This window comes from Bufo bufo, chromosome 2 (assembly GCF_905171765.1).
Source record: "Bufo bufo chromosome 2, aBufBuf1.1, whole genome shotgun sequence".
Lineage (NCBI taxonomy): Eukaryota > Metazoa > Chordata > Amphibia > Anura > Bufonidae > Bufo > Bufo bufo.
The window spans coordinates 170,732,731-170,757,233 of NC_053390.1; the positions used below are offsets into that span (position 1 = coordinate 170,732,731).

The 24,503-nt window shown below is 44.3% G+C and overlaps 1 protein-coding gene across 3 annotated transcripts in view; it reads left to right on the forward strand.

Moving 5' to 3' along the window:
* Positions 1-24,503, forward strand: part of ARL14EPL (ADP ribosylation factor like GTPase 14 effector protein like) — a 37,240-nt gene that overhangs the window by 6,135 nt on the left and 6,602 nt on the right. Inside the window, exons 1-2 of one of the 3 annotated variants that reach the window (XM_040421657.1) lie at positions 5,363-5,440; positions 12,074-12,164. The exons of 1 other annotated variant lie outside the window; for it this stretch is intronic. In XM_040421657.1, coding sequence (XP_040277591.1) covers positions 12,144-12,164 — 21 coding nt within the window. In that variant the 5' untranslated portion in view covers positions 5,363-5,440; positions 12,074-12,143. Of the gene's footprint in view, positions 1-5,356; positions 5,441-12,073; positions 12,165-24,503 lie in introns of those variants that run through there. One more of the 3 variants, XM_040421658.1, reaches the window with a different exon arrangement.

Below are 24,503 nucleotides of genomic sequence, written 5' to 3' on the forward strand. Positions count from 1 at the left end.
GCAGATTTTCAAAGGGGTGTGGCCTACCAGGAGGGGTGTGGCCTTCATGGCACGCTAGATTCACTATCATTTACACTAGTAGAGCTGTGTTGACATCTCGTTTTTGTTCCACATTTAATTATACACATGACGTATATGTTAAATGTATGCCTCAGACGTAGGCCATAAAGTGGATTCCATCACCATCACGCTCCATTGTAAAAAAAAAAAAGTACCACGTTTTTTTCCCTGGGCTTTGCAGGACGTACAATGTCATATATATGAAACGTGGGACAAAAACATAATGTGAATAGCCCCTAACTGGGGTAAATTATAGTTGAAGTCTATGCCAGGCACTAGCTAGGTTAGATTTGAGTGTCTGGCACCTAGAGTGCTAAAGACAGGCTTAATTTATTAAAAGCTTTATCAAAACTAGTAAACAGAAATCTGGCTTAGTCACCCATAGCAACCAATCAGATTCCACCTTTCATTTTTTGAACTCCTTTGGAAAATGAAAGGATCAATCTGATTGGTTGCTATAAGCAACTTAGTCAGTTTTCCTTTGCACCAGTTTTGTTAAATGTCCCCCACTGTGTGCATCCCTGGACCAGATTCAGCATCCAGTCTGAGCGCCTGTGATGAATCTGGTGCAGGTACAGACAGACTACTTAAGGGGGTAAAACAGTAACGTGCAACCTTTTTTGGCATGTCTGTCATCAGTTGCACAACAAATTTATGTTTTATATTTATATTGCAAAAAATACCTATGGATTTTTCAGTCTGAAGTTTAGTGTTAGGTCTGACGTCCATGCCTGCTGCTGACCTGCTACTTACCATGACGCCTGTTACCCCTGTCAGCTGCTGTGTGCATTGCTCTGTTCCCTAGGTAGTGATGAGCGAAGTTTTGAAAAATTTGATTCGGTCGATTCCCCAAACTTTGACAAGAAATTCGATTCGTTCCGAATTAATTCGTCCCTATAAATCATGCATACCAGTATATTACGTGGCTGAAGGAATGTATAGAACAGACTGCTGCATGGAGCCTGCCCCATACGCAGCGGGTACCGGCTGTATCCTACAGCAGACACCCAGCCACAATGACAGGAAATGGCAACTAGGGTGAATAGGACAAGGGATCAAAAGATCCCAAGTTGTAGCCCCGAGACTTAAAACTTGTCACTGTAAAAGTAAAAAAAAAAAAATTTTAAAGTTTAAATCACCCCCCTTCCCCAAATTTACATATCAAAATATACACTGCTCAAAAAAATAAAGGGAACACTTAAACAACACAATGTAACTCCAAGTCAATCACACTTCTGTGAAATCAAACTGTCCACTTAGGAAGCAACACTGAGTGACAATCAATTTCACATGTTGTTGTGCAAATGGGATAGACAACAGGTGGAAATTATAGGCAATTAGCAAGACACCCCCAATAAAGGAGTGGTTCTGCAGTTGGTGACCACAGATCACTTCTCAGTTCCTATGCTTCCTGGCTGATGTTTTGGTCACTTTTGAATGCTGTCAGTGCTTTCACTCTAGTGGTAGCATGAGACGGAGTCTACAACCCACACAAGTGGCTCAGGTAGTGCAGCTTATCCAGGATGGCACATCAATGCGAGCTGTGGCAAGAAGGTTTGCTGTGTCTGTCAGCGTAGTGTCCAGAGCATGGAGGCTCTACCAGGAGACAGGCCAGTACCTCAGGAGACGTGGAGGAGGCCGTAGGAGGGCAACAACCCAGCAGCAGGACCGCTACCTCCGCCTTTGTGCAAGGAGGAACAGGAGGAGCACTGCCAGAGCCCTGCAAAATGACCTCCAGCAGGCCACAAATGTGCATGTGTCTGCTCAAACGGTTAGAAACAGACTCCATGAGGGTGATATGAGGGCCCGACATCCACAGGTGGGGGTTGTGCTTACAGCCCAACACCGTGCAGGACGTTTGGCATTTGCCAGAGAACACCAAGATTGGCAAATTCGCAACTGGCGCCCTGTGCTCTTCACAGATGAAAGCAGGTTCACACTGAGCACATGTGACAGACATGACAGAGTCTGGGGACGCCGTGGAGAACGTTCTGCTGCCTGCAACATCCTCCAGCATGACCGGTTTGGCATTGGGTCAGTAATGGTGTGGGGTGGCATTTCTTTGGAGGGCCGCACAGCCCTCCATGTGCTCGCCAGAGGTAGCCTGACTGCCATTAGGTACCGAGATGAGATCCTCAGACCCCTTGTGAGACCATATGCTGGTGCGGTTGGCCCTGGGTTCCTCCTAATGCAAGACAATGCTAGACCTCATGTGGCTGGAGTGTGTCAGCAGTTCCTGCAAGACGAAGGCATTGATGCTATGGACTGGCCCGTCCGTTCCCCAGACCTGAATCCAATTGAGCACATCTGGGACATCATGTCTCGCTCTATCCACCAATGTCATGTTGCACCACAGACTGTCCAGGAGTTGGCAGATGCTTTAGTCCAGGTCTGGGAGGAGATCCCTCAGGAGACCGTCCACCACCTCATCAGGAGCATGCACAGGCATTGTAGGGAGGTCATACAGGCACGTGGAGGCCACACACACTACTGAGCCTCATTTTGACTTGTTTTAAGGACATTACATCAAAGTTGGATCAGCCTGTAGTGTGTTTTTCCACTTTAATTTTGAGTGTGACTCCAAATCCAGACCTCCATGGGTTGAAAAATTTGATTTCATTTTTTAATTTCTGTGTGATTTTGTTGTCAGCACATTCAACTATGTAAAGAACAAAGTATTTCAGAAGAATATTTAATTAATTCAGATCTAGGATGTGTTATATTTGTGTTCCCTTTATTTTTTTGAGCAGTGTATAAACAAAAAAACATATTAGGTATTGCCCTGTTTGAAAATGTCTGAAATATAAAAATATTAATAACAATTTCATGTGTGCTGATCGCAGCAATGGGAAAAAACGTAAAAATACACGATTCACAATTTTTTCTAAATCCCCCCCCCCCAAAAAAAAAATTGCTCAAAAAGTCATAAGTACCACAAAAATGGTACTAATAAAATCAAAATTTCATCCCGCAAAAAAACAAGCCCTCATACAGCTCTGTAGAACGAAACATAAAAAAGTTATGGCTGTGAAAACATGGTGATGCAAAGAAAATGTTGATTTTTTTTCAAAGAATTTTTTTTATTTAAAAGTTGATTTAAAAAAATGCAAGTTTCCTATTGCCGTATTCGTATTAAGCCGCAGAATAAGGATGTTATTACAATTTTAGCAAACAGTGAATGCAGTTAGTGTCAAAACCCCAAAAGCCTTGGAAAAGTTTTTTGTTTTTTTTCAATTTAACCCCACAAAGATATTTTTTCCCATTTTCCAATAACAAACATGGTAAATTGAATGGTGCTCTTAAATAGTATAACCTATCCCCCCCCCCCCCCATAAATAAGCCCTCATATGGCTATATAAATAATAAATTTAAAAAAGTGATGGCTATTGGAATGTTTGTAGGAAAAAAAGAATGATTTCCATATTTCAAGTGTAAAATTGAAAACTATACAAATACACTGCTAAAAAAAAATAAAGGGAACACAAAAATACCACATCCTAGATCTCAATGAATTAAATATTCCAGTTGCAAATCTTTAGTTATTACATAGTGGAATGAGTTGAGAACAATAAAACATAAAAATGATAAATGTAAATCAAAATTAATATCCCATAGAGGTCTGGATATAGAATGATAGTTAAAATCAAAGTGGAAAATCACATTTCAGGCTGATCCAACTTCAGCAGAAATGCCTCAAGACAAGAAAATGAGGCTCAGGAGTGTGTGTGGCATCCATGTGTCTGTATGACCTCCTTACAACGCCTGGGCATGCTCCTGATGAGGTGGCGAATGTTCTCCTCAGACCTGGATTAAAGCATCAGTCAACTCCTGGACAGTCTGTGGTGCAATGTGGCGTTGGTGGATGGAATGAGACAGGATGTTCCAGATGTGCTCGATTGGATTCAGGTCTGGGGAACGGGCAGGCCAGTCCATAGCATCAATGCCTTCATCATGCAGGAACTGCTGACATACTTCAGCCACAGGAGGCCTAGCATTGTTTTGCATCAGAAGCAACCCAGGGCCCACTGCACCTGCATATGGTCTCACAATGGGTCTCAGGATCTCATCCCAGTACCTAATGGCAGTCAGGGTACCTCTGGCTAGCACATGGAGGGCTGTGTAGCCCTCCAAATAAAAATGCCTCCCCACACCATTACTGACCCGCTGCCGATTCGTTCATGCTGAAGGCATGTGGCAGGCAGCAGAATGTTCTCCACAGCATCTCCAGACTCTGTCACATGTGCTACGTGTGAACCTGCTCTCATCCTGGAAGAGCACAGGGCGCCAATTTCAAATCTGCCAATCTGTGTTTTCTGGCAAATGCCAATCGCCCTGCACAGTGTTGGGCTGTAGGCACAACACCGACTTGTAGATGTCGGGCTCTCATACCACCCTCATGGAGTCTGTTTCTGACAGTTGACAGAGACATGGATATTAGTGGCCTACAGTTCCTCCTTGCACAAAGGAGGAGGTAGAGGTCCTGCTGCTGGGTTGTTCCCCTCCTACGACCCCCGCTCTCCTGCCCTACAGGCGGAAGAACCCGTCTTCTGCCATCTGCTTTTCCTCCTTTTCCACATCATCTAATACCAATGATATGTCATCAGGAACATCCAAATCCTTCTCTCTCTGCATTTTGCAGACTTTTCTAGGATATGGAGACTTAGAAGGATGATTTGTAAGACGTAAAGCCAGCAAAAGATGAGGATGGTCATCATTAAGACCTGGCCCTCCTAAGGGGTTCCATATTCTACTACATTTTACCTCCATAGTCAACTACATGGAAAGGGAGGGACTAACAGATTAACGGGGATTGTGTCAGTAGTTCAACAAGATGAAGACGGTGATATATTAGACGGCCCTTTATTACTGAGGCACAGTAATTCTATCTATAAACTAAGAGATTAACTGTAAATGTGCCAGCAGTTCAACAAGATGCTGATGGCGATATATTAGACCGCCCTTTAATATTGAGGCACAGTAATTCTATGTATAAACTAACAGATTAATGAAAAATGTCTAAGCAGTTCAACAAGATGCACACTGCGATATATTAGACCGCCCTATAATACTGAGGCACAATAATTCTATATATAAAATAACAGATTAACTACGAATGCATCAGCAGTTCAACAAGATGCAGATAGCGATTTATTACACCACCCTTTAATACAGAGGCACAGTAATTATTGTCATAAAAAAGGACCCCCACTAAAACGGTCCGAAACACGTAACAATTTGTCCTGTTATTTTTACAAAGTCGCTGAAATAAAGATACTTTTTTCTACTTTGGCAATTGAAGCTGGACTTTTTCAAGTTGTTGGATCCGTGATTGCCAGCACTTTCCAGGGGCTGCGTCCGTGCTCATTGCAAAGGAACATAGGTGAGAGCTGCAAACACACCTGTTTTTGCACAGGCACAAAAATTATATATATAAACTAAGAGATGCGAATGTGCCAGCAGTTTAACAAGATGAAGACGGCGATATATTACAGCGCCCTTTAATACTGAGGCACACTAATTTTATATATAAACTAACAGATTAAATGAGATGGTGGCAGCAGGTCAACAAGATACACACGGCGTTACACTCAACCTGTACTGTCCCTGCAGTCTCGCTATGCTCTCCCTATAGTGTCTAAAACTCTCCCTATGTTCTCCCTGCACTCTCCTTATCCAATATTCTACAATTAAAAGATTTCTGCAACACCATCCCTAGCACATAAGCATTTGTCACTTCTTTCCCTAAACTCAGCTCACAGTGAGACCGCGCGGGACATCACGGGGATGGCTATCTGCTCATTGGCTGGCTGCATGGCATTATGGGTCATATCACGGCCATTTACTTTGTAACACATGAAGCAGTCATTTTAGAAAAAAATCTGATTCGTTACCATTAAGCACAAGGAAATTCGGCTTCGCGGCAAATCGAATTTTTCCCAAACTTCGGATGGAATTCCACTTTGGATGCTCCGATTCGCTCAACACTACCCTTAGGCCTTGTTTACATTTCCGTGTTGGTTTGATATGAAAAAATCCATCCACGCTTCATATGTGAAGTTGTCGGTGCAGGATTCGTGTTTATTCCATGTGTCTGTGTTTTGCCCTTTGAGTGTCATCCATATTCTATGGACAATGGTAAGCTGAAAATTAATTTCAAAAGCATCTCCTATGAGCAGTCAGTGAAAAATGTACCAAACACGTACCAAACACAGATACCATCAGTGTTGTGTCTGTGGATGTATGTATGTATGTGGATAGCAAATGTCAGTGAAAAATGAAATTGTGAATGAGTGTTTAGGGTGTGTGCGCCAGTGCATGTATCTGCAAATCCTTTCCTAGCCAATGTCTTTGTATATAACACAGCCTCACCAAGGGGAGCTTATGGGTTTCTAGTGTCTAGTAACCAGCAAAGATGTGACCTCTTGTCTGACTACCAGTTTACCGCACCTTGCCTATCTACCAATCCTACTCCTTGCCGCCTGTCCTGAGCTTGGATTTGCTATCTGGAATACGCATGTACTTGCCCTGACCTTGGACTGAGTTCAAACTACGCCTTGCTTGATCACTTGGTGCTTCAACGTTTCGCTCGTTCATCAGGTAATCGGCGGCACCTTTACACAGGTAGATTATCGCTAACAAACGCCTATATGCCCATCATTTTTTTAAAATGGTAGTGAACCAAGTTCAGATTGTGACGTTATCACAGAAATACCTGACAGATCAGAAGATCACTGATCGATTTCCTCTTTGATTCGTGCTGTACTTTACCAACAGAATATTCTATTGTATAGAAAGACCAAACAGAACAAGGCTTGATAAAGTGTTACCCACATCCTAAAGTTTTCTACAAGAGAAAAGTCATATGAACTTGTCAGCTATCTTTTGTTTATTCATGCCCCGCAACGTTCCTCTGATAAACGCAGTTGGGGAAGAAAGGATCAACATGTTGAATTTGAGAACCCGATCCCTTTGGGAGATAAGTTGCTTCCAAAGGTGTCTGTTAGTCTTTTACTCCCCACTCCCTATTGACAACACATGCACACTCGACTGAACCATGCTTGCATGTATATGGGGAATAGCTGATGGATGACTGAGCGTTCAGCTGACAGCTATTGAAAAAGTAAGGGGCACCTTAAAGAGTCACTGTACTTTCACACAATTTCATTTCATTTAATAGAGAATAGTGTAGTTAGCAAATTTCAAAATCACTTCATTAAAAAATATACCTGCATCCACCTGAAAAAAGCTATAAAGTCAGGGCCACTAGAGGTCTCACCTTCACCTAATTTGCAGTTCACTGTCTGTTGTCAGGCAAGATCCACCCCCGGTAACAGAGACTCAGAAGATGGCTGAGAGAAAGTGGGGGTGCATCAGAGCTAGCTGAGATTGTGAGCCTGATAAAAGAACTGCATGTAAACATCACAGGAGGCTCCTGCTTTTCCATAAGTGTGATTTATCCCTCCTTATTAGCTTTTCAAGCGCCCTAGAAAAAAACAAATATGGTGAGAAGTAAGGGAAGTGAGTTCACTGCATACAGTACTGGCAGAAGGGAAATACCCAATGCTTGTGAGAGAAATTCATCAAGCTGTGCAGCTGAAAGAGACTTTAGGGAAGTCCAAACATTACTGTTCCTACACAGTTATGATTGTACAAATAACCCATTATGCAAAAAAAATAAAACTCAGGTATGCTGTAAGAAGAAAGGGTGCAAAGGTAGAGGAGAGATATTAACAGATATGGCTATCTGATTTATAAGGAAGTGTATGTCATCTTTTGGAATTTTTGCTGTGACTCATCAGCAGATGTTCTTAATGTCAATGTTTTTAAGGACATAATAATTAAACATTATTCCCAATGGGAGTGTAAAATTACCAGATTTCTCTGGGGTCACTTATGCAGTCTGTGCTATATGAATGCTATTCCCTTGATATTGGATGTGTCTGAATGGAAGCACTAAAACAACTATAACGTGTACCACTCATGAGTGCACTGAGCAGGTAATGTGTTTCACTGCATAGCTACAGGAATTCATTAAAGTTGCAGCAACGAGCGTCTTACATAACACTCCATTGGCTCTTTCACCACTGTAGTAATTTATCACAGCTGGTAGATGAAGTACAGCACTGTATATAGATTAGGCTGGATTCACATTACATTTTTGTCTTACGTTTAACTTATACAAAAAAACTATTGCATCCGTCATAGTAGTGTTCCATTGTAAAAAAATAAATAAAAAACCTATATGTTATTTTCACTAGACTCTGTAGGAAGGAAAAGAGTAGTGTACTGCGCTTTTGCATCCTTTTTTTCCTAACTTATACATTAAATGTAGGCCAAAAACATCATGTGAAACCAGCCTTATGGGGTAGATTTATCAACACCAGTCTTGATATCCCTTGTGCCATGGGAGGATGCGCATAACCAATAACGAGGGCCATGCATCCTCCGGCAGTCCATGCGCCTAGAAGTAGTGTGCATTTCAGCCATAATTTACGCTAGAAAGCTGCTGTAAATTATGATCTATGTGCCTAGGCTGATGGCCCTGACCACATTCCAAGAAGGTGGCAGTAAAAGGAAAAGATTTGGGGGTTTTGACTTTTTAACATCAGTTTTCCGGTATAGGGATGTTAAATCTCCCGAAAAAATGGCTGGCTCACAGTATATTTGCATATAATATTTACTCAAAACATTAACAATATAAATACATAAAATAATATGATATTGTGCAATAAAAAAACAGTCATGGTACCTTTTTAAATACCTAAAATATCTGGACTTCTCCAAAGCATTTGACACTGTACCGCATAAAAGGTTAGTATATAAAGTGAGAATGCTCGGACTCGGAGAAAACGTCTGTAAGTGGGTAAGTAACTGGCTCAATGATAGAAAACAGAGGGTGGTTATTAACGGTACATACTCAGATTGGGTCACTGTCACTAGTGGAGTACCTCAGGGGTCAGTATTGGGCCCTATTCTCTTCAATATATTTATTAATGATCTTGTAGAAGGCTTGCATAGTAAAATATCAATTTTTGCAGATGACACTAAACTGTGTAAAGTAATTAACACTGAAGAGGACAGTATACTACTACAGAGGGATCTGGATAGATTGGAGGCTTGGGCAGAGAAGTGGCAGATGAGGTTTAACACTGACAACTGTAAGGTTATGCACATGGGAAGGAATAATGCAAGTCACCAGTACATACTAAGGCTACATGCACACGACAGTTGTTTGTTGCGGTCCGCAAATTGCGGATCCGCAAAACATGGATGGCGTCAGTGTGTGTTCCGCAATTTGCGGAACGGCACGAACAGCCATTGATATAACTGCCTATTCTTGTCCGCAAAACGGACAAGAACAGGACAGGTTATATTTTTTTTTTTGCGGGGCCACGGAACGGAGCAACGGATGCGGACAGCACACAGAGTGCTGTCCGCATCTTTTGCGGCCCCACTGAAGTGAATGGGTCCGCATCCGAGCCGCAAAAACTGCGGTTCGGATGCGGACCAAAACAACGACTGAGTACATGAGGCCTAAATGGTAAAACATTGGGTACCACTGACATGGAAAAGGACCTAGGAATTTTAATAAACAGCAAACTAAGCTGCAAAAACCAGTGTCAGGCAGCTGCTGCCAAGGCCAATAAGATAATGGGTTGCATCAAAAGGGGCATAGATGCCCGTGATGAGAACCTAGTCCTACCAACTTTACAAATCACTAGTTAGACCACACATGGAGTACTGTGTACAGTTCTGGGCTCCTGTAAACAAGGCAGACATAGCAGAGCTGGAGAGGGTCCAGAGGAGGGCAACTAAAGTAATAACTGGAATGGGGCAACTACAGTACCCTGAAAGATTATCAAAATTAGGGTTATTCACTTTAGAAAAAATATGACTGAGGGGAGATCTAATTACTATGTATAAATATATCAGGGGTCAGTACAGAGATCTATCCCATCATCTATTTATCCCCAGGACTGTGACTGTGACGAGGGGACATCCTCTGCGTCTGGAGGAAAGAAGGTTTGTACACAAACATAGAGGATTCTTTATGGTAAGAGCAGTGAGACTATGGATCTCTCTGCCTGAGGAGGTGGTGATGGTGAGTACAATAAAGGAATTCAAGAGGGGCCTGGATGTATTTCTGGAGTGTAATAATATTACAGGATATAGCTACTAGAGGGGGGTCGTTGATCCAGGGAGTTATTCTGATTGCCTGATTGGAGTCGGGAAGGAATTTCCCCCCCCCTTAAGGCCCCCTGCAAACGAACGTGTGCACCCCGTGATCGTGCTGCGGCCCACAAAATGCGCGCCGCAATGCACGAACACAGTCCGTAGGGCAGCCGCAGCGGATACGGAATGCCCACAGAACGGCACCCGTGTATTGCGGATCCGCAAATGCGGTCCGCAATACGGCAACGGGAAGCACACGTTCGTGTACAGGGGGCCTAAGTGGGGAAAATTGGCTTGTGCCTCACAGGGTTTTTTGCCTTCCTCTGGATCAACTTGCAGGATGACAGGCCGAACTGGATGGACAAATGTCTTTTTTCGGCCTTATGTACTATGTTACTATGTTAAAATGTGGAGCTCACGCATATGAGGCTAGTATATATAAGCTAAAAGACGACTAGATTTTGTGTATTTGTAATTAACAACAGTTTGCATCGGTGCATTCACTAAATTGTTCCATCTGTGATTGTATCCATATTATTATACTACATTATAAGGCCTCCTGCACACGACTGTATGGCTTCTTCAGTGTTTTGCGGTCCGTTTTTCACGGATCCGTTGTTCCGTTTTTTGTTTCTGTTGTGTTTCCGTTTCTGTTTCGTTTTTCCGTATGGCATATACAGTATACAGTAATTACATAGATAAAATTGGGCTGGGCATAACATTTTCAATAGATGGTTCCGCAAAAAACGGAACGGAAACGGAAGACATACGGATGCATTTCTTTTCATTTTTTTGCGGACCCATAGACTTGAATGGAGCCACGGAACATGATTTGCGGGCAATAATAGGACATGTTCTATCTTTAAACGGAACGGAAGAACGGAAATACGGAAAGCATACGGAGTACATTCCGTTTTTTTTTGCGGAACCATTGAAATGAATGGTTCCGTATACAGAACGCAAAAAACGGCCAGTAAACGGGGGAAAAAACGGTCGTGTGCAGGAGGCCTAAATAAGGATACAATCAGAGATAGAACAATTTAGTGAATGCACCGATGCGCTCGGTATTAATTACAAATACAATCTAGCCGTCTTTGAGCTTATATATATTCGCCTTATATGCGTGAGCTCCACATTTTAGGTATTTAAAAAGGGACCATGACTGTTTTTATTGTGCATATTATTTTATGCATTTTTATTGTTTATGTTTTGAGTAGATATTATATGCAAATATACTGTGAGCCAGCCATTTTTCTGAATGTTTGTGGTCGCTAAATGGTAGTTAGCCGGCTGTGCCCCAGATGGGTACACTGGTGAGCATCCCTGTTGTTCTGATGATGTTAAATATCCTCCTATGTTTGTTTTTTTTCTTTTATAAAGCTGAGCATGTCCTATCCCTAAATTCAGTCCCATTTTACTGCAGTTTTTCCACCTCCACTTCAATAGTGGCATGTGATATTGCAGCTTCCCAGGGTGTGCCCCCAGTTGATTAATGTGTCCCAATCTGCCTTAAAGCTATTGTCCCATCATTTAATATCATATTCATATATAAATTAAAATGAACAATGAGGGCGATTTATGAAACCTAATGCAAAGCAAAAGTAAAGCAGATGCCCATAAAATAAATCAAATTGCAGCTTTCATTTTCCAAACAGCTTATGACGAAGCAGAGCTGGAGTCTGACTGGTGTCTCTGGGTAACTGTCATGAAGGTTCCTCAAAGCCATTTTACCTGCTATGATATTTGACATTTACTTACATAGTATGGCGCCACCTGGTGTTCAAAGTGTATGGTAATGTGTACACCCATCTAAACGAACTAGGTGACACTCTCCCTACAGCCTGGTGTCTGCAAAGTGGAAGGAGGCTGATTCTGCCCAGAGCCATCCCAGCAGCACCATAGAGGACACAATGGGCAAAAAAATGAGAAAGGTACTTTTATATGCTTACATTAAAATGAGAAAGGTACTTTTATATGCTTATATTACTTTAAAACAGCTTTTCACAGCACTTCTTGACTGTTGCTATAAAAACGACCCATGGGGATAACCATAGGCAATCTAAATTTTCTAAAACGGCTTTTGTTTCCATGGGAGTAGTGCAGCTGCAAAGTGTCAATCTATAGCAGTTGCCTCAAGAAGATGACCCCCTTCCCTTTGTCATATTGGAGTATGTGGGCACGGAAAGGACCAGACCAGACTTCAGAGATGTACAGGATGATGCAGGATACAGAGGACGTACCATTGCATCACTATGCTCATTGGATTTTAAAGGGAATGGCCAAATTCATTGTTACAGACCAGCGAGTGTGGGCCCAGTGGGCCAACTAACCAGCTTGGATTTGGGCTAAATCCTGAGGGCATTATTCTGGCACTGCTCTTTTAGTCACTTTTTAACCCCTGGCCTTCGATGTAGAGAAGCAAACAGCCGCTATCTTCTGGCATAGTCCCAGTGTAGTAGAAAGCTGACCCGGAGGAGTCAGGGACTCAGGTGCAAGCACCGGAAGCTCAGGATACAGAAAAAGCACCGAAAATGCAGAAAAACTGCAGGTATAGTCTGAACAGTCACAGACAAGGGAGGCAGACTGGCTACATGGCAGGAACACAGACAGGGTTAACTTAAACACAGACATAACTGAAACAAACGCAGGATAAACAGAGGTAAAATGCAATTGCTCAAGACTTTGCTGGTCACCAGGGATCCTAAAGCTAAAGCACCCTTCAGCTGGAGAGGGTGCCTTAAATATTTAGGGTCCCCCATCTTTTGTCTAGGGAAGGATTTCGAAGCGCAAGCACTGGTACTTTATGAGGCTGGAGGTGAGCATGCGCCCCATAGGGACATGGGCTGGTGCAAGAGGCAGAACCATGGAGGCAGAAGCATGGTGAGTAGGGCAGGTGTCATGGCCGTAGGAGAGAGTAGGGCAGCAGCGGACATAGGTGAGCTAACATTTATAGAACATCATCCTGTAGGAGCTGCTTGTTAGATCCAGATTGAGTCATCAGATGCGGATTTCATATTGTGGATAACAGTGGCCAAAATGTGCCCAGTCTGGTTTTCTAGATTTTTCACGTTGGGCGAGAATGGTGAAAAATTAAACATATAAAATCAGTACAAGATAAGGAAATCAAAGCATTTACGTTATTCAGCTTTTCATGTAGAGTTTAAAGGGAATCGGTCATGTTGAATATGGTGGAGCTGAAGGCAGCGTGTTATAGTGCAGGAGGAGCTGAGCAGACTGATGACTTTTATGGGAAAAGATTCTGTATAATTTGTATTTCATTCATTTACAGTCCAGCGCATGGGGGCAAATGACACACTCTAATAATAACCTAATCGCTAATAAATGATTGACACCAACAACATAGTGGAGGAAATGGCCGCTGAGCTTTATTAAGGGTCACTTAAAATATTTTACAACCATAAATTAAATAAATTAATTAATTTAAAAATACCATCATAACAGATACCAAAAGACCAACAATAAATTAACCATATAAAGACCAAGATCCACTCAGCATGAGCTCAGCGACACTACCTCTCTAATAAAGCCCAGCGACAGGTGACACAGTGCGAAAATAAGGGAAGGGTGTGTGGGACGCTGGTCAGTTCTTCAGGCACATCTGAGCCAGCTCCGCCGAACCTGGAAATATAAAGGGGAACAGATTCCCGCCACTAAACAAACAACAAATCAGAGGGCTGGAAATCTCCCCCAGCAACGGGCAGCAACCAATCAGCTGCGCTCTTCACTTGTAGAAGCTGGAATCTTCTAGACTGCAGGTAAGACACGTTCTGAGGTAAATTCACCTGTAAATAGAAAAAGGGCGGGAAAAGACAAACAGGGGAAAGAAACATGGATCCTAAACAACCCCTAATTTTATACTACCTATGGTGTCATTGCCCCCATGCTTCCCCCCAAGCTAAGCGCTCTGGTGGGGTTAATTCATTCTGGGCTTTGAAGTCCAGGAGACGTCCTATCAGTGATTGACAGCTATCTCTGTATACACAGTCATAGAGGGAAGGCTGTCAACAGGGCTGGCGTTAGGCGGGGCAAACTGGGAAATTGCCTAGGGCCTCCATCCTCTAAGGGGCCCCCTGCTTCAGTGCTGCTGTTCAGCTGAACGGCTCTGGAAGCGGACGGACAGCTGAAAAGCTGCACTTTACAATGCAGTGTAAGGCCCCCTCCCTGTACACATAAGGGTCCATTCACGCGTCCGTATGTGTTTTGTGGATATGAAAAACACGGACACCGGCAATGTGCGTTCCGTATTTTTCGGACCGCAAATCGACGGCACTCTCATAGAAAATGCCTTTGCGGACAAGAATAGGACATGTTCTATTTTTTTGCAGAACAGAAGTGCGGATGCGGACAGCACATTCCAGCCCCATTGAAAATGAATGGGTCCGCACCTGTTCCGCAAAATTGCGGACATTTTGCGGACGTGTGAATGGACCCTAACACAAGTCATTACCACAGAGCTGCTCTGCAAACTGACAGCTCCAGACACCAGCAACACTCTTCCACTGGAGCTCTAGGACCTGCCATGATGTCACGTGCAGGAGGCGGAGCTCAGCAGAGAAGAAGGGGATGAAGGACTTGCGATGATCTCACCATCATGTGACGAGAACAGGAGGCGGAGCTAAGCTGTGCATTAATAATAAAGAAGAAAACCAGTGATGCATGGGAAGAAGTGAAGGAATCGATGTAAGTGCCAGGGAAATGCTGGGAGTTGTAGTCCTCTCCTCTTATACCTCCTGTTATGTAATATCAGAGTAAATTACAAGATGAGGTATGAGGCGAGGACTAAAACTCCCAGCATGTCTAGCTTGTTATGTAATATCAGAGCACATTACAAGAGGAGGTATAACAAGAAAGGACTACAACTCTCAGCATGTCCAGGCCATTATTATGTAATATCAGGGTACATTACAACACCCTGGATATGCTGGGAGTTGTAGTCCTCTACTCTTATACTTCCTTTTATAATGTACTCTGATATTACATAATAACTGCTTGGACATGCTGGCATGCCCCACTCTGACGATGTGCGGAGGTCAGCCAGGATTGCAGCACGAGTCTAGTATTTGTTTTGATGCTGTGCTGGATCCGCCTCGCATCAGGTCTCCAGCTAAAGTACTCTGAGCGGATTATACTGTTCATTAGTGTCTGGGAAGTTTGGAAGGAAGGTTGGCTGTTTGTTCCTGCTCTCAGCAGATAAGTGTCTTTTCTTGTTTGGTTGTTTATGTCATCTTACCCATCCAGGTTCTGTGCGAGCTGGCTGCTCCTTTCTCCCCACTTCACCATCTCAGGGAGTTCAGGGTTCTGTTAGTTTAGGCTGGTGGACACAGCAAATCTACCATCAAGGTTTGTCTGTGGGCTGAGCATTGCAGGGAAAGAGGTCAGGGATAAATTAGGAGGTGACCCTTCCCCTGTCTCTCGTCCAGAGCCTGGTTGGTGTGTTGTCTGTTTAACTGTGCACGTCCACCGTGACAATATAATCCGCCATACTGTGACTGCCATTGCTCAGCGTTTATGTGATGGCGTCAATTGATGCACTGGTTGACCGCATGCAGGGTTTGTCCCTGGAGGTTGCGGATCTACGTAGTACGGTCACACAGTGTCAGAGGGTGTTGGCTTCAAGTACAGGTCAAATTGTTGGGGAGCCTAAAGTCGCTCTTCCGGAGAAATTTGCAGGGGGTACTGATGATTTTTTCCGTTTCAAGGAATCATGTAAGTTGTACTTTCGATTGTGCCCATTTTCATCAGGTAATGAGGATCAGAGGGTGGGTATCGTCATGTCTTTGCTGAAAGGGGACGCGCAATCCTGGGCTTTTTCCCTGCCGCCCGCTTCTCTGGCTCTCCGGTCGGTGGAGGAATTTTTTAAAGCCCTGGGATTGATTTACGATGACCCAGATCGAGTTTCGATGGCAGAGTCAAAATTACGTAACTTACTACAGGGTAAACATACTGCTGAGGTTTACTGCACAGAGTTTAGTAGGTGGGCTACTGAGTCAGGGTGGAACGACCCCGCGTTACGTAGCCAGTTTTGTCAGGGGTTATCTTAAAGGTTGAAGGATGCTGTGGTTTTTCATGAATACCCAGATACTTTGGAAAATGCAATGTCTTTGGCGATACGTTTGGATAGACGTATCAGAGAGAGGTGTATGGGTCCCTCTGTGCAGGGGATTCCTCCCGCGTGTGGTTTTGTTTCACCAGCTGCCCAGGGAGATATTGCTTGTTATTCTGGAGTAGGAGAGGAACCCATGCAGTTAGGTCAGATATCTTTCCATTCGGATAGTAGAGACTTTCGTAAAGCGCACAATTTATGTTTCTTTTGTGGAAAGAGGGGTCATTTTGTTTTTTCTTGTCCGTATGTTGAATCACAGGGGAAAGTGATAAAGAAAAAAGAAAAAGAAAAAAAAACCTCCCTCACACTTGGTAGTATGAATGGTGTGGTAGAGCAGACTGGTATGCAAGTTCCCTGCAGTTCCCGTTTTCTCCTTTCAGCTATGGTGGCGCTAGAGTCTCGAAATGTGTTTGTTGATGTTTTTCTTGATTGTGGTGCTGGGGTAAATTTAATTGACTTTCTGTTTCTTGAGGGTTTGGGACTAAGTATTTGCACGTTAGAGAACGAGATTCGTGTTTTTGCCATTGATTCTTCCCCACTTTCTCAAGGGAGCCTTACTCACGTTGTTCATGATATTCATTTAAGGGTGGGTGATTCACATGCTGAGATTATTTCCTGTTTCGTCATGAAGGATTTGCCAGCTCCAATAGTTTTGGGGTTGCCATGGTTGTCTAAACATAACCCAATTATAGACTGGCAGGCGAGACAAATCATTGGTTGCAGCAAGTTTTGTTCGGATAATTGTCTTGTCACATCTATTTCTGAAGTGTCCGTTATGGCCTTGCCTCAGTATCTCTCTGATTTTTCGGACGTGTTTGCGGAGGGTGGGGCTCAGGAATTGCCCCCTCATCGTGACTATGATTGTCCTGTGAATCTCATTCCGGGGGCTAAGTTGCCCAAGTCTCGGCTCTACAACCTCTCTCAACCCGAGAGAGAGGTCATGTGAAAATATGTCGCCGAGAGTTTGGCAAAGGGTCATATTAGACCATTTAAGTCTCCAGTGGCTGTAGGTTTGTTCTTCGTGAAGAAGAAAGATGGATCACTGAGACCGTGTTTGGATTTACGGGAGCTGAATCGTATTACAGTCCGGGATCATATCCCCTGCCTTTGATCTCTGATATTTTTGATCAGATTGTTGGAGCCAAGGTGTTCTCCAAGTTGGATTTGAGAGGAGCATACAATCTGATCAGGATCAAGGAGGGGGATGAGTGGAAAACGGCCTTCAATACGCACGAGGGTCATTTTGAGAACCTGGTAATGCCTTTTGGGTTGACGAATGCGCCAGCGGTATTTCAGCGATTCGTCAATGATATTTTTCATCATTTGGTGGGGAGGTTCGTAGTAGTCTACCTTGATGACATTTAAATTTATTCTCCTGATCTGAAGACCCATCAGGATCATGTGAGACAGGTTTTGACGATCCTGAGGGAGAATAAGTTATACGCCAAATTGGAGAAATGTTTGTTTGCGGTGCAAGAGCTTCCATTTTTGGGATACATGCTTTCTGATTCTGGTTTTCGTATGGACCCCGAAAAGGTCCGGGCGGTTCTGGAGTGGGATCGACCGGAGAATCAGAAAGCTTTGATGCGATTTTTGGGGTTTACAAATTATTATAGAAAATTTATTTTGAATTATTCCACGTTAGTCAAACCTCTTACTGATATGACCAAGAAGGGCGCTGATGTCTCTGTCTGGTCGGATGAGGCATTGCAGGCCTTTTCGGCTATTAAGGAGCGTTTTGCGTCTGCTCCCATTCTGGTGCAGCCGGATGTATCTCAGCCATTCGTGGTCGAGGTTGATGCATCAGAGGTGGGGGTTAGGCCGGTGCTTTCGCAGGGTCCTTCTCCTGGCAAGTGGGTCCCGTGTGCCTTCTTCTCCAGGAAGCTCTCGGTCGCCGAGAGGAATTATGATGTTGGAGATAGGGAGTTGTTGGCGATCAAGTTGGCCTTTGAAGAATGGCGTCACTGGTTAGAGGGGGCTTCTCACCCCGTTACTGTGTATACAGACCATAAGAATTTGGCTTACCTGCAATCTGCCAAGCGTCTGAACCCTAGACAGGCCAGATGGTCATTGTTTTTTACCAGGTTCAATTTCGTGGTTACCTTTCGCCCAGGGGTCAAGAACGTCAAGGCAGATGCCTTGTCTCGCAGCTTCCCTGGGGGAGGTGATTCAGAAGATCCAGCGCCGATTTTGGCGGATGGAGTGGTGGTCTCCGCTCTGTACCCTGAATTGGAGATGGAGGTGTTGGGAGCTCAGGAGGGGGCTCCTGGTTCGTGTCCCCCAGGGAGGTTGTTTGTTCCTGAGGGCCTACGATACAAGGTGTTCAAGGAACATCACAATACTGTTCTCGCTGGACATCCTGGTGGTAAGTCCACCTGTGATCTGGTGTCCCGGAGGTTCTGGTGGCCAGGTTTGCGTAAGAGTATTGAGAATTACGTGGCAGCTCGTGAAACCTGCGCTCGGTCTAAGGTTGCTCATACTCGACCGCCTGGTTCACTTCTTCCATTGTCTATTCCATCTCGTCCTTGGACACATTTGTCCATGGACTTTATTACGGACCTACCGAGTTCCTCCGGGAGAACAGTGATTTTGGTGGTAGTCGATCGTTTCAGTAAAATGGCTCACTTTATACCACTAACAAGTCTGCCTAACGCTAAGACTCTGGCGCAGATTTTTGTGGATAATATTGTTAAATTGCACGGTATTCCTTCGGATATTGTCTCTGATAGGGGCACGCAGTTTGTCTCCAGGTTTTGGAGGGCGTTCTGCTCTCGACTTGGCATTCAACTTTCTTTCTCGTCGGCTTTTCATCCACAGTCGAATGGTCAGACGGAGCGTACCAATCAAAATCTGGAGACCTACTTGAGGTGCTTTGTGGCTGAGAATCAGGAGGACTGGTCCTCATTCTTGCCCATAGCAGAATTTGCATTAAATAACCGTAGGCAGGAGTCCACGGGTAAGTCGCCATTTTTTGGCGCATACGGTTTCCATCCTCAGTTTGGTACCTATTCTGGGTCTGGTTCCTTCGGGATGCCAGAGGAGGAGCGATTCTCTTCTGCCTTATCCTCTATCTGGCGGGGGAATCAAGGGAATTTGGAGAGGATGGGTGAGAGGTATAAACGAATGGCTGACAGGAGACGTGTGACTGGTCCGGACCTGTGTGTGGGTGATTTGGTGTGGTTGTCCACTAGGAATATCAAGTTGAGAATGCCATCTTGGAAACTGGGTCCAAGATTTTTTGGTCCATATAAGATTTCTGCTGTGATCAATCCTGTGGCATTTCGACTTGATCTGACGCAGACTTGGAGGATCCACGATGTCTTCCACAAGTCTTTACTAAAAAAGTATGTTAAACCGGTGGTACCATCGCCATTGCCTCCTCCTCCTGTTCTGGTCGAGGGAAACTTGGAGTTCGAGATCTCCAGGATTCTCGACTCGAGAGTTCTGCGGGGTTCCCTCCAGTACCTGGTTCACTGGAGGGGATACGGTCCTGAGGAGAGGATGTGGGTTCCGGCGTCAGATGTCAACGCCAGCCGTCTGGTGAGGGCCTTTCATAGGTCCCATCCGGATAAGGTTGGTCCAGGGTGTCTGGAGGTCACCCGTAGAAGGGGGGGTACTGTCATGCCCCACTCTGACGATGTGCGGAGGTCAGCCAGGATTGCAGCACGAGTCTAGTATTTGTTTGGATGCTGTGCTGGATCCGCCTCGCATCAGGTGCACTGGGTGGAGTCATTAGTTTAAATGGTCTCCAGCTAAAGTGCTCTGAGTGGATTATACTGTTCATTAGTGTCTGGGAAGTTTGGAAGGAAGGTTGGCTGTTTGTTCCTACTCTCAGCAGATAAGTGTCTTTTCTTGTTTGGTTGTTTATGTCATCTTACCCATCCAGGTTCTGTGCGAGCTGGCTGCTCCTTTCTCCCCACTTCACCATCTCAGGGAGTTCAGGGTTCTGTTAGTTTAGGCTGGTGGACACAGCAAATCTACCATCAAGGTTTGTCTGTGGGCTGAGCATTGCAGGGAAAGAGGTCAGGGATAAATTAGGAGGTGACCCTTCCCTTGTCTCTCATCCAGAGCCTGGTTGGTGTGTTGTCTGTTTAACTGTGCACGTCCGCCGTGACACATGCTGGGAGTTATATTCCCATCCTCTTATACGTCCCCCTGTAATGTGCTCTGATATTAAATAATAATGTCTTAGACATGCTGGGAGTTATAGTCCTCTCCTGTTATACCTCCTGAAGTAATGTGCTCTGCATTAGGGCCGGGACAATGGATAGGCGAAGGTAGTCATCCGCTTAGGGCACCACTTCGCTACCCATAAAGGGGGGCGCACTCATGGCCGTCCAACTTCACAAGCCTCAGGCTGTGAGGCATTAGAACAGCGCAAGAAGCCGCAATGACATCAATGCGACCTCCTGCGCTGGGTCTCGCATGATGATGTGATCACGTGAGACCCGGAGCAGGAGTTGTGATGTCATTGGGACAGCATGCATCAGGACTCAGCAACACAAGCTACAGATAAAACTGTGGTCTGCATCGCAGACAGCGGCGGGGAAAACGGGAGTGAGGTGTTTTTTTTTACACTAAATGTCCGCACTGCTGAGGGCACCAGAGAAGGGGGGAAGGAGATCATTATATATACCCGGCACTCCTGAGGAGGAATGGAGGAGCATTATATACATACTGGCTCTACGGGTACATTATATATATACTGGCACTATGGGGGGGGGGAGCATTATATTTTGGAACTAGTGGGGAGCACTACAGGGGGACATTATGGTTATATTATTACTACTAGGGTACTGTAGGGGCACCCGGCACCCCTACCGATCAGCTGTTTGAGGAGACGGCGTGCGCTGTGCTGTCTCCTTTCTCTCTTCCTGCTCACTGCTGTATGTCTATAGGACAGCAGTAGTGGACAGCATGCGCCATCTGATCAAACAGCTGATCGGCGGGGGTTGTCCTGTGTTGGATGTAGGACTGTATTTTTTAGCACATTATTACAAGATTTGGGGCTCCACTTTTGATTTTGCCCAGGGCCACATTTTGTCTAAAACCGGCCCTGATTGTCAATCACTGATAGGACCACCTCCTGGACTTCAAAGCCCAGAATGAGCAGGAATTTAAATGTAAAAATGTAAATTATAAATGATAATGAATCTTTTCTCATAAAACTTTATACCAATCTGCTCAGCTCCTCCTGCTCTATAACATACTGCCTTCAGCTCAGACACTATGTTCAACCTGACAGGTTCCCTTTAAACTTTTTTAAAGGGCATCTGTCAGCAGATTTGTACCTATGAAACTGGCTGACCTGTTACATGTGCGCTTGGCAGCTGAAGACATCTGTGTTGGTCCCATGTTTATATGTGTCCACATTGCTGAAAAAAATTGTTTTAATATATGTAAATGAGCCTCTAGGAGCAACGGGGGCGTAGCCATTACACCTAGGTGCTCCGCTTTCCTTGCAACTCCTACATCCTCTGCCCTTTAAACTCTATAGGACTGTCAAAGAGAAACCAACCACAGCACTCAGTTATCTCTGGCAGTCCCATAGGGTTGAATGGAGCGGCCACATGCATGCATGATCTTTGCAGGTCCCAGTGGTCAGACCCCCCACCAATCAGATACTTATCTGATTGGTGTGGATAAAGGACAAGTTCTTATGGTGGGACAACCTCTTTATCGAAAGGAAGACAACAAGCACTACACAGATTGTTTCCTCTAATGCTGAATTTCCTTGTGTTTCGTGGTAACAAATACATTTTTCCTAAAATGGTGACTGAAAGTTAAAAAAAAATGATACTTCATCCACTTGATTGTGGAGAGGTCGCCTGCACTCATCTTGATTGAAGAAAACTCGTGAGCATGAAGACATCACGATGAGATCACGCTGGCCATGCGCAGTGACGGCATCAGTGATGATATCACCGTGTGGCCACAGTGATCATGTGGTGACTTCTTCCCGCTCGCGGTTTTTTTTTTCAATCAAGACGGGAGCCAATTGCCTCTCCGTGATCAAGTGGATGAGGTGAGTATAATTTTTTATTTTAACCCTGGATTAACTCCTGAGCACCTGAATGTGAGTCTCAGATGCCATGATCAGCGTTGAACACAGCCTCTGGGGGAGATAAATGACGGGGGCGGTGCAATTCGTAACCAATTTTCTTGACGAAGTTCGGCGAAGCTGTCAAATCGAATAAAAAAAAAAAAAATGGTTTAAGGCTACATGCACACGACCGTATGTGTTTTGCGTTCCGCAAATTGCGAATCTGCAAAAAAAAAAAACGGATGACATCCGTATGCCATCCATTTATTTTTAGGAATCGATTGTACCAATGCCTAAAACGGACAAGAATTGGACATGTTCTATTTTTTTGAGGGGCTACGGAACGGACATACTGATGCAGACAGCACACGGTGTGCTGTCCGCATTTTTTGCGGACCAATTGAAATGAATGGGTTTCGCATCCTATCCGCAAAAAAAAAAGGAACGGACACGCAAACAAACGTTTGTGTACATGTAGCCTAACTCTAATTTTAAGGCCTCCTGCAGAAGACAGTATGGTTTTGCGGTCCGTTTTAAACAGATCCGTTTTTCAGTTTTTTTGTTTCAGTAGTGTTTCTGTTTACGTTCCGCTTTCGTTTCGTTTTGCCGTTCCGTTTTTCTGTTTGGCTTCTGTTTGTGATCTGTTTTTTGCGGATCGCAAACGGTAACGGAAGCATACAATAATGTTTAAACAGTAAGTACATCAAAAAATTGGGCTGGGCATAACATTTTCAATAGATGGTTCCGCAAAAACGGAATGGATACGGAAGACATACGGAGTACATTCTGTATGCATTCCGTTTTTTTTGCGGAACCATTGACTTGAATGGAGCCACGGATCGTTTTTGCGGGCAATAATAGGACATGTGCTATGTTTGAACGGAACGGGAATACGGAAACGGAAGGCATAGGGAGTAGGAAAGTAAACGTTCGTGTGCAGGAGGCCTAAGTGTAGCATTTCCTCTGATACTTTGTTCATATACTATAAAGAAATATGAATCTGACAATAATCTGATTTGTATGGAGACAGCTCATCCAGGGGCGTAACTATAATGGAAGCAGGGAAAGCGGCTGCTTTGGGGCCCTGACCCCAAAGGTGCCAATCCAGGTGGAGGAGGACTAAAAGATTCGTCAGAGCCCCCTCAACAGTATTAGACAATGAAATGATATACAGTGGCAGTATAGACAGTGTAGAAAACGGATGGAACAGCTGCCGACCCTGGTCTGAGAGAGCAATCTTTACTAGCCACAGGAATGAGGGCGGCATGAAAGGAAGGAGTTGCAAAAAAATTACTGGGGGAGGGGGGCCCCATTCAAAAATATGCTGTGGGGCCCAGTCATTTCTAGCTACGCCGAGCTCATCTCTCTACACAAACAATGACTGACTGGATGTTGGATTTCAAAATATCTGATCCTTTGTTCTTCTGCCAGCGGTGTTTGGCAGCAGCTCATCTCAGTCTTCTGATGGCAATAACAGATCAACCAAGGGGACATGTTTATGGAGAAGTCAAGGGAGAGAAAAGGCAGAAAATCCTCTTATATACCCTTAACTGTTATAATTTACAGATCATGCAGCATCATCATGATAATTGTCGCTGTGGAGAGTACTGAATGTCAGCAATCGCCACCTGCACTACTCAGGTAGCTGCAGATCGTTTGCGTGGCTACTCAGAGCAATGGGGCAAGTGCAAGATTGATAGGGCTAGGTGAGATTGTTTGTCCCTGTCAATCATGTGTGGGGGTGGGGGTCTGTTAGGCAGTGGGGTTAGCCCTTCGATGCTCAAGGAGCTTGATTTCTGAATGAATTTGATTCTTACAAATAAATTCACTCATCACTATCTCGTAGTAACCAGAATACCCCTTACTACTGTAATACTATGGTAATATCAACCAAAGCACAATGGCGACATCTGCTGGAGAAAACGTATAACTGTATTAACTTGGAAACAAATAGTCATACTTTTTATACATATATTGTATGAATGTTAAATGGATTAAATCATCTGGGGCATTGATGGCATATTGCTAGGATATGCCATCAATGTCATATAGGTGCAGGTCCCAGCTCTGAGACCCACACCTATCTCTAAAAGGGGCCCCATT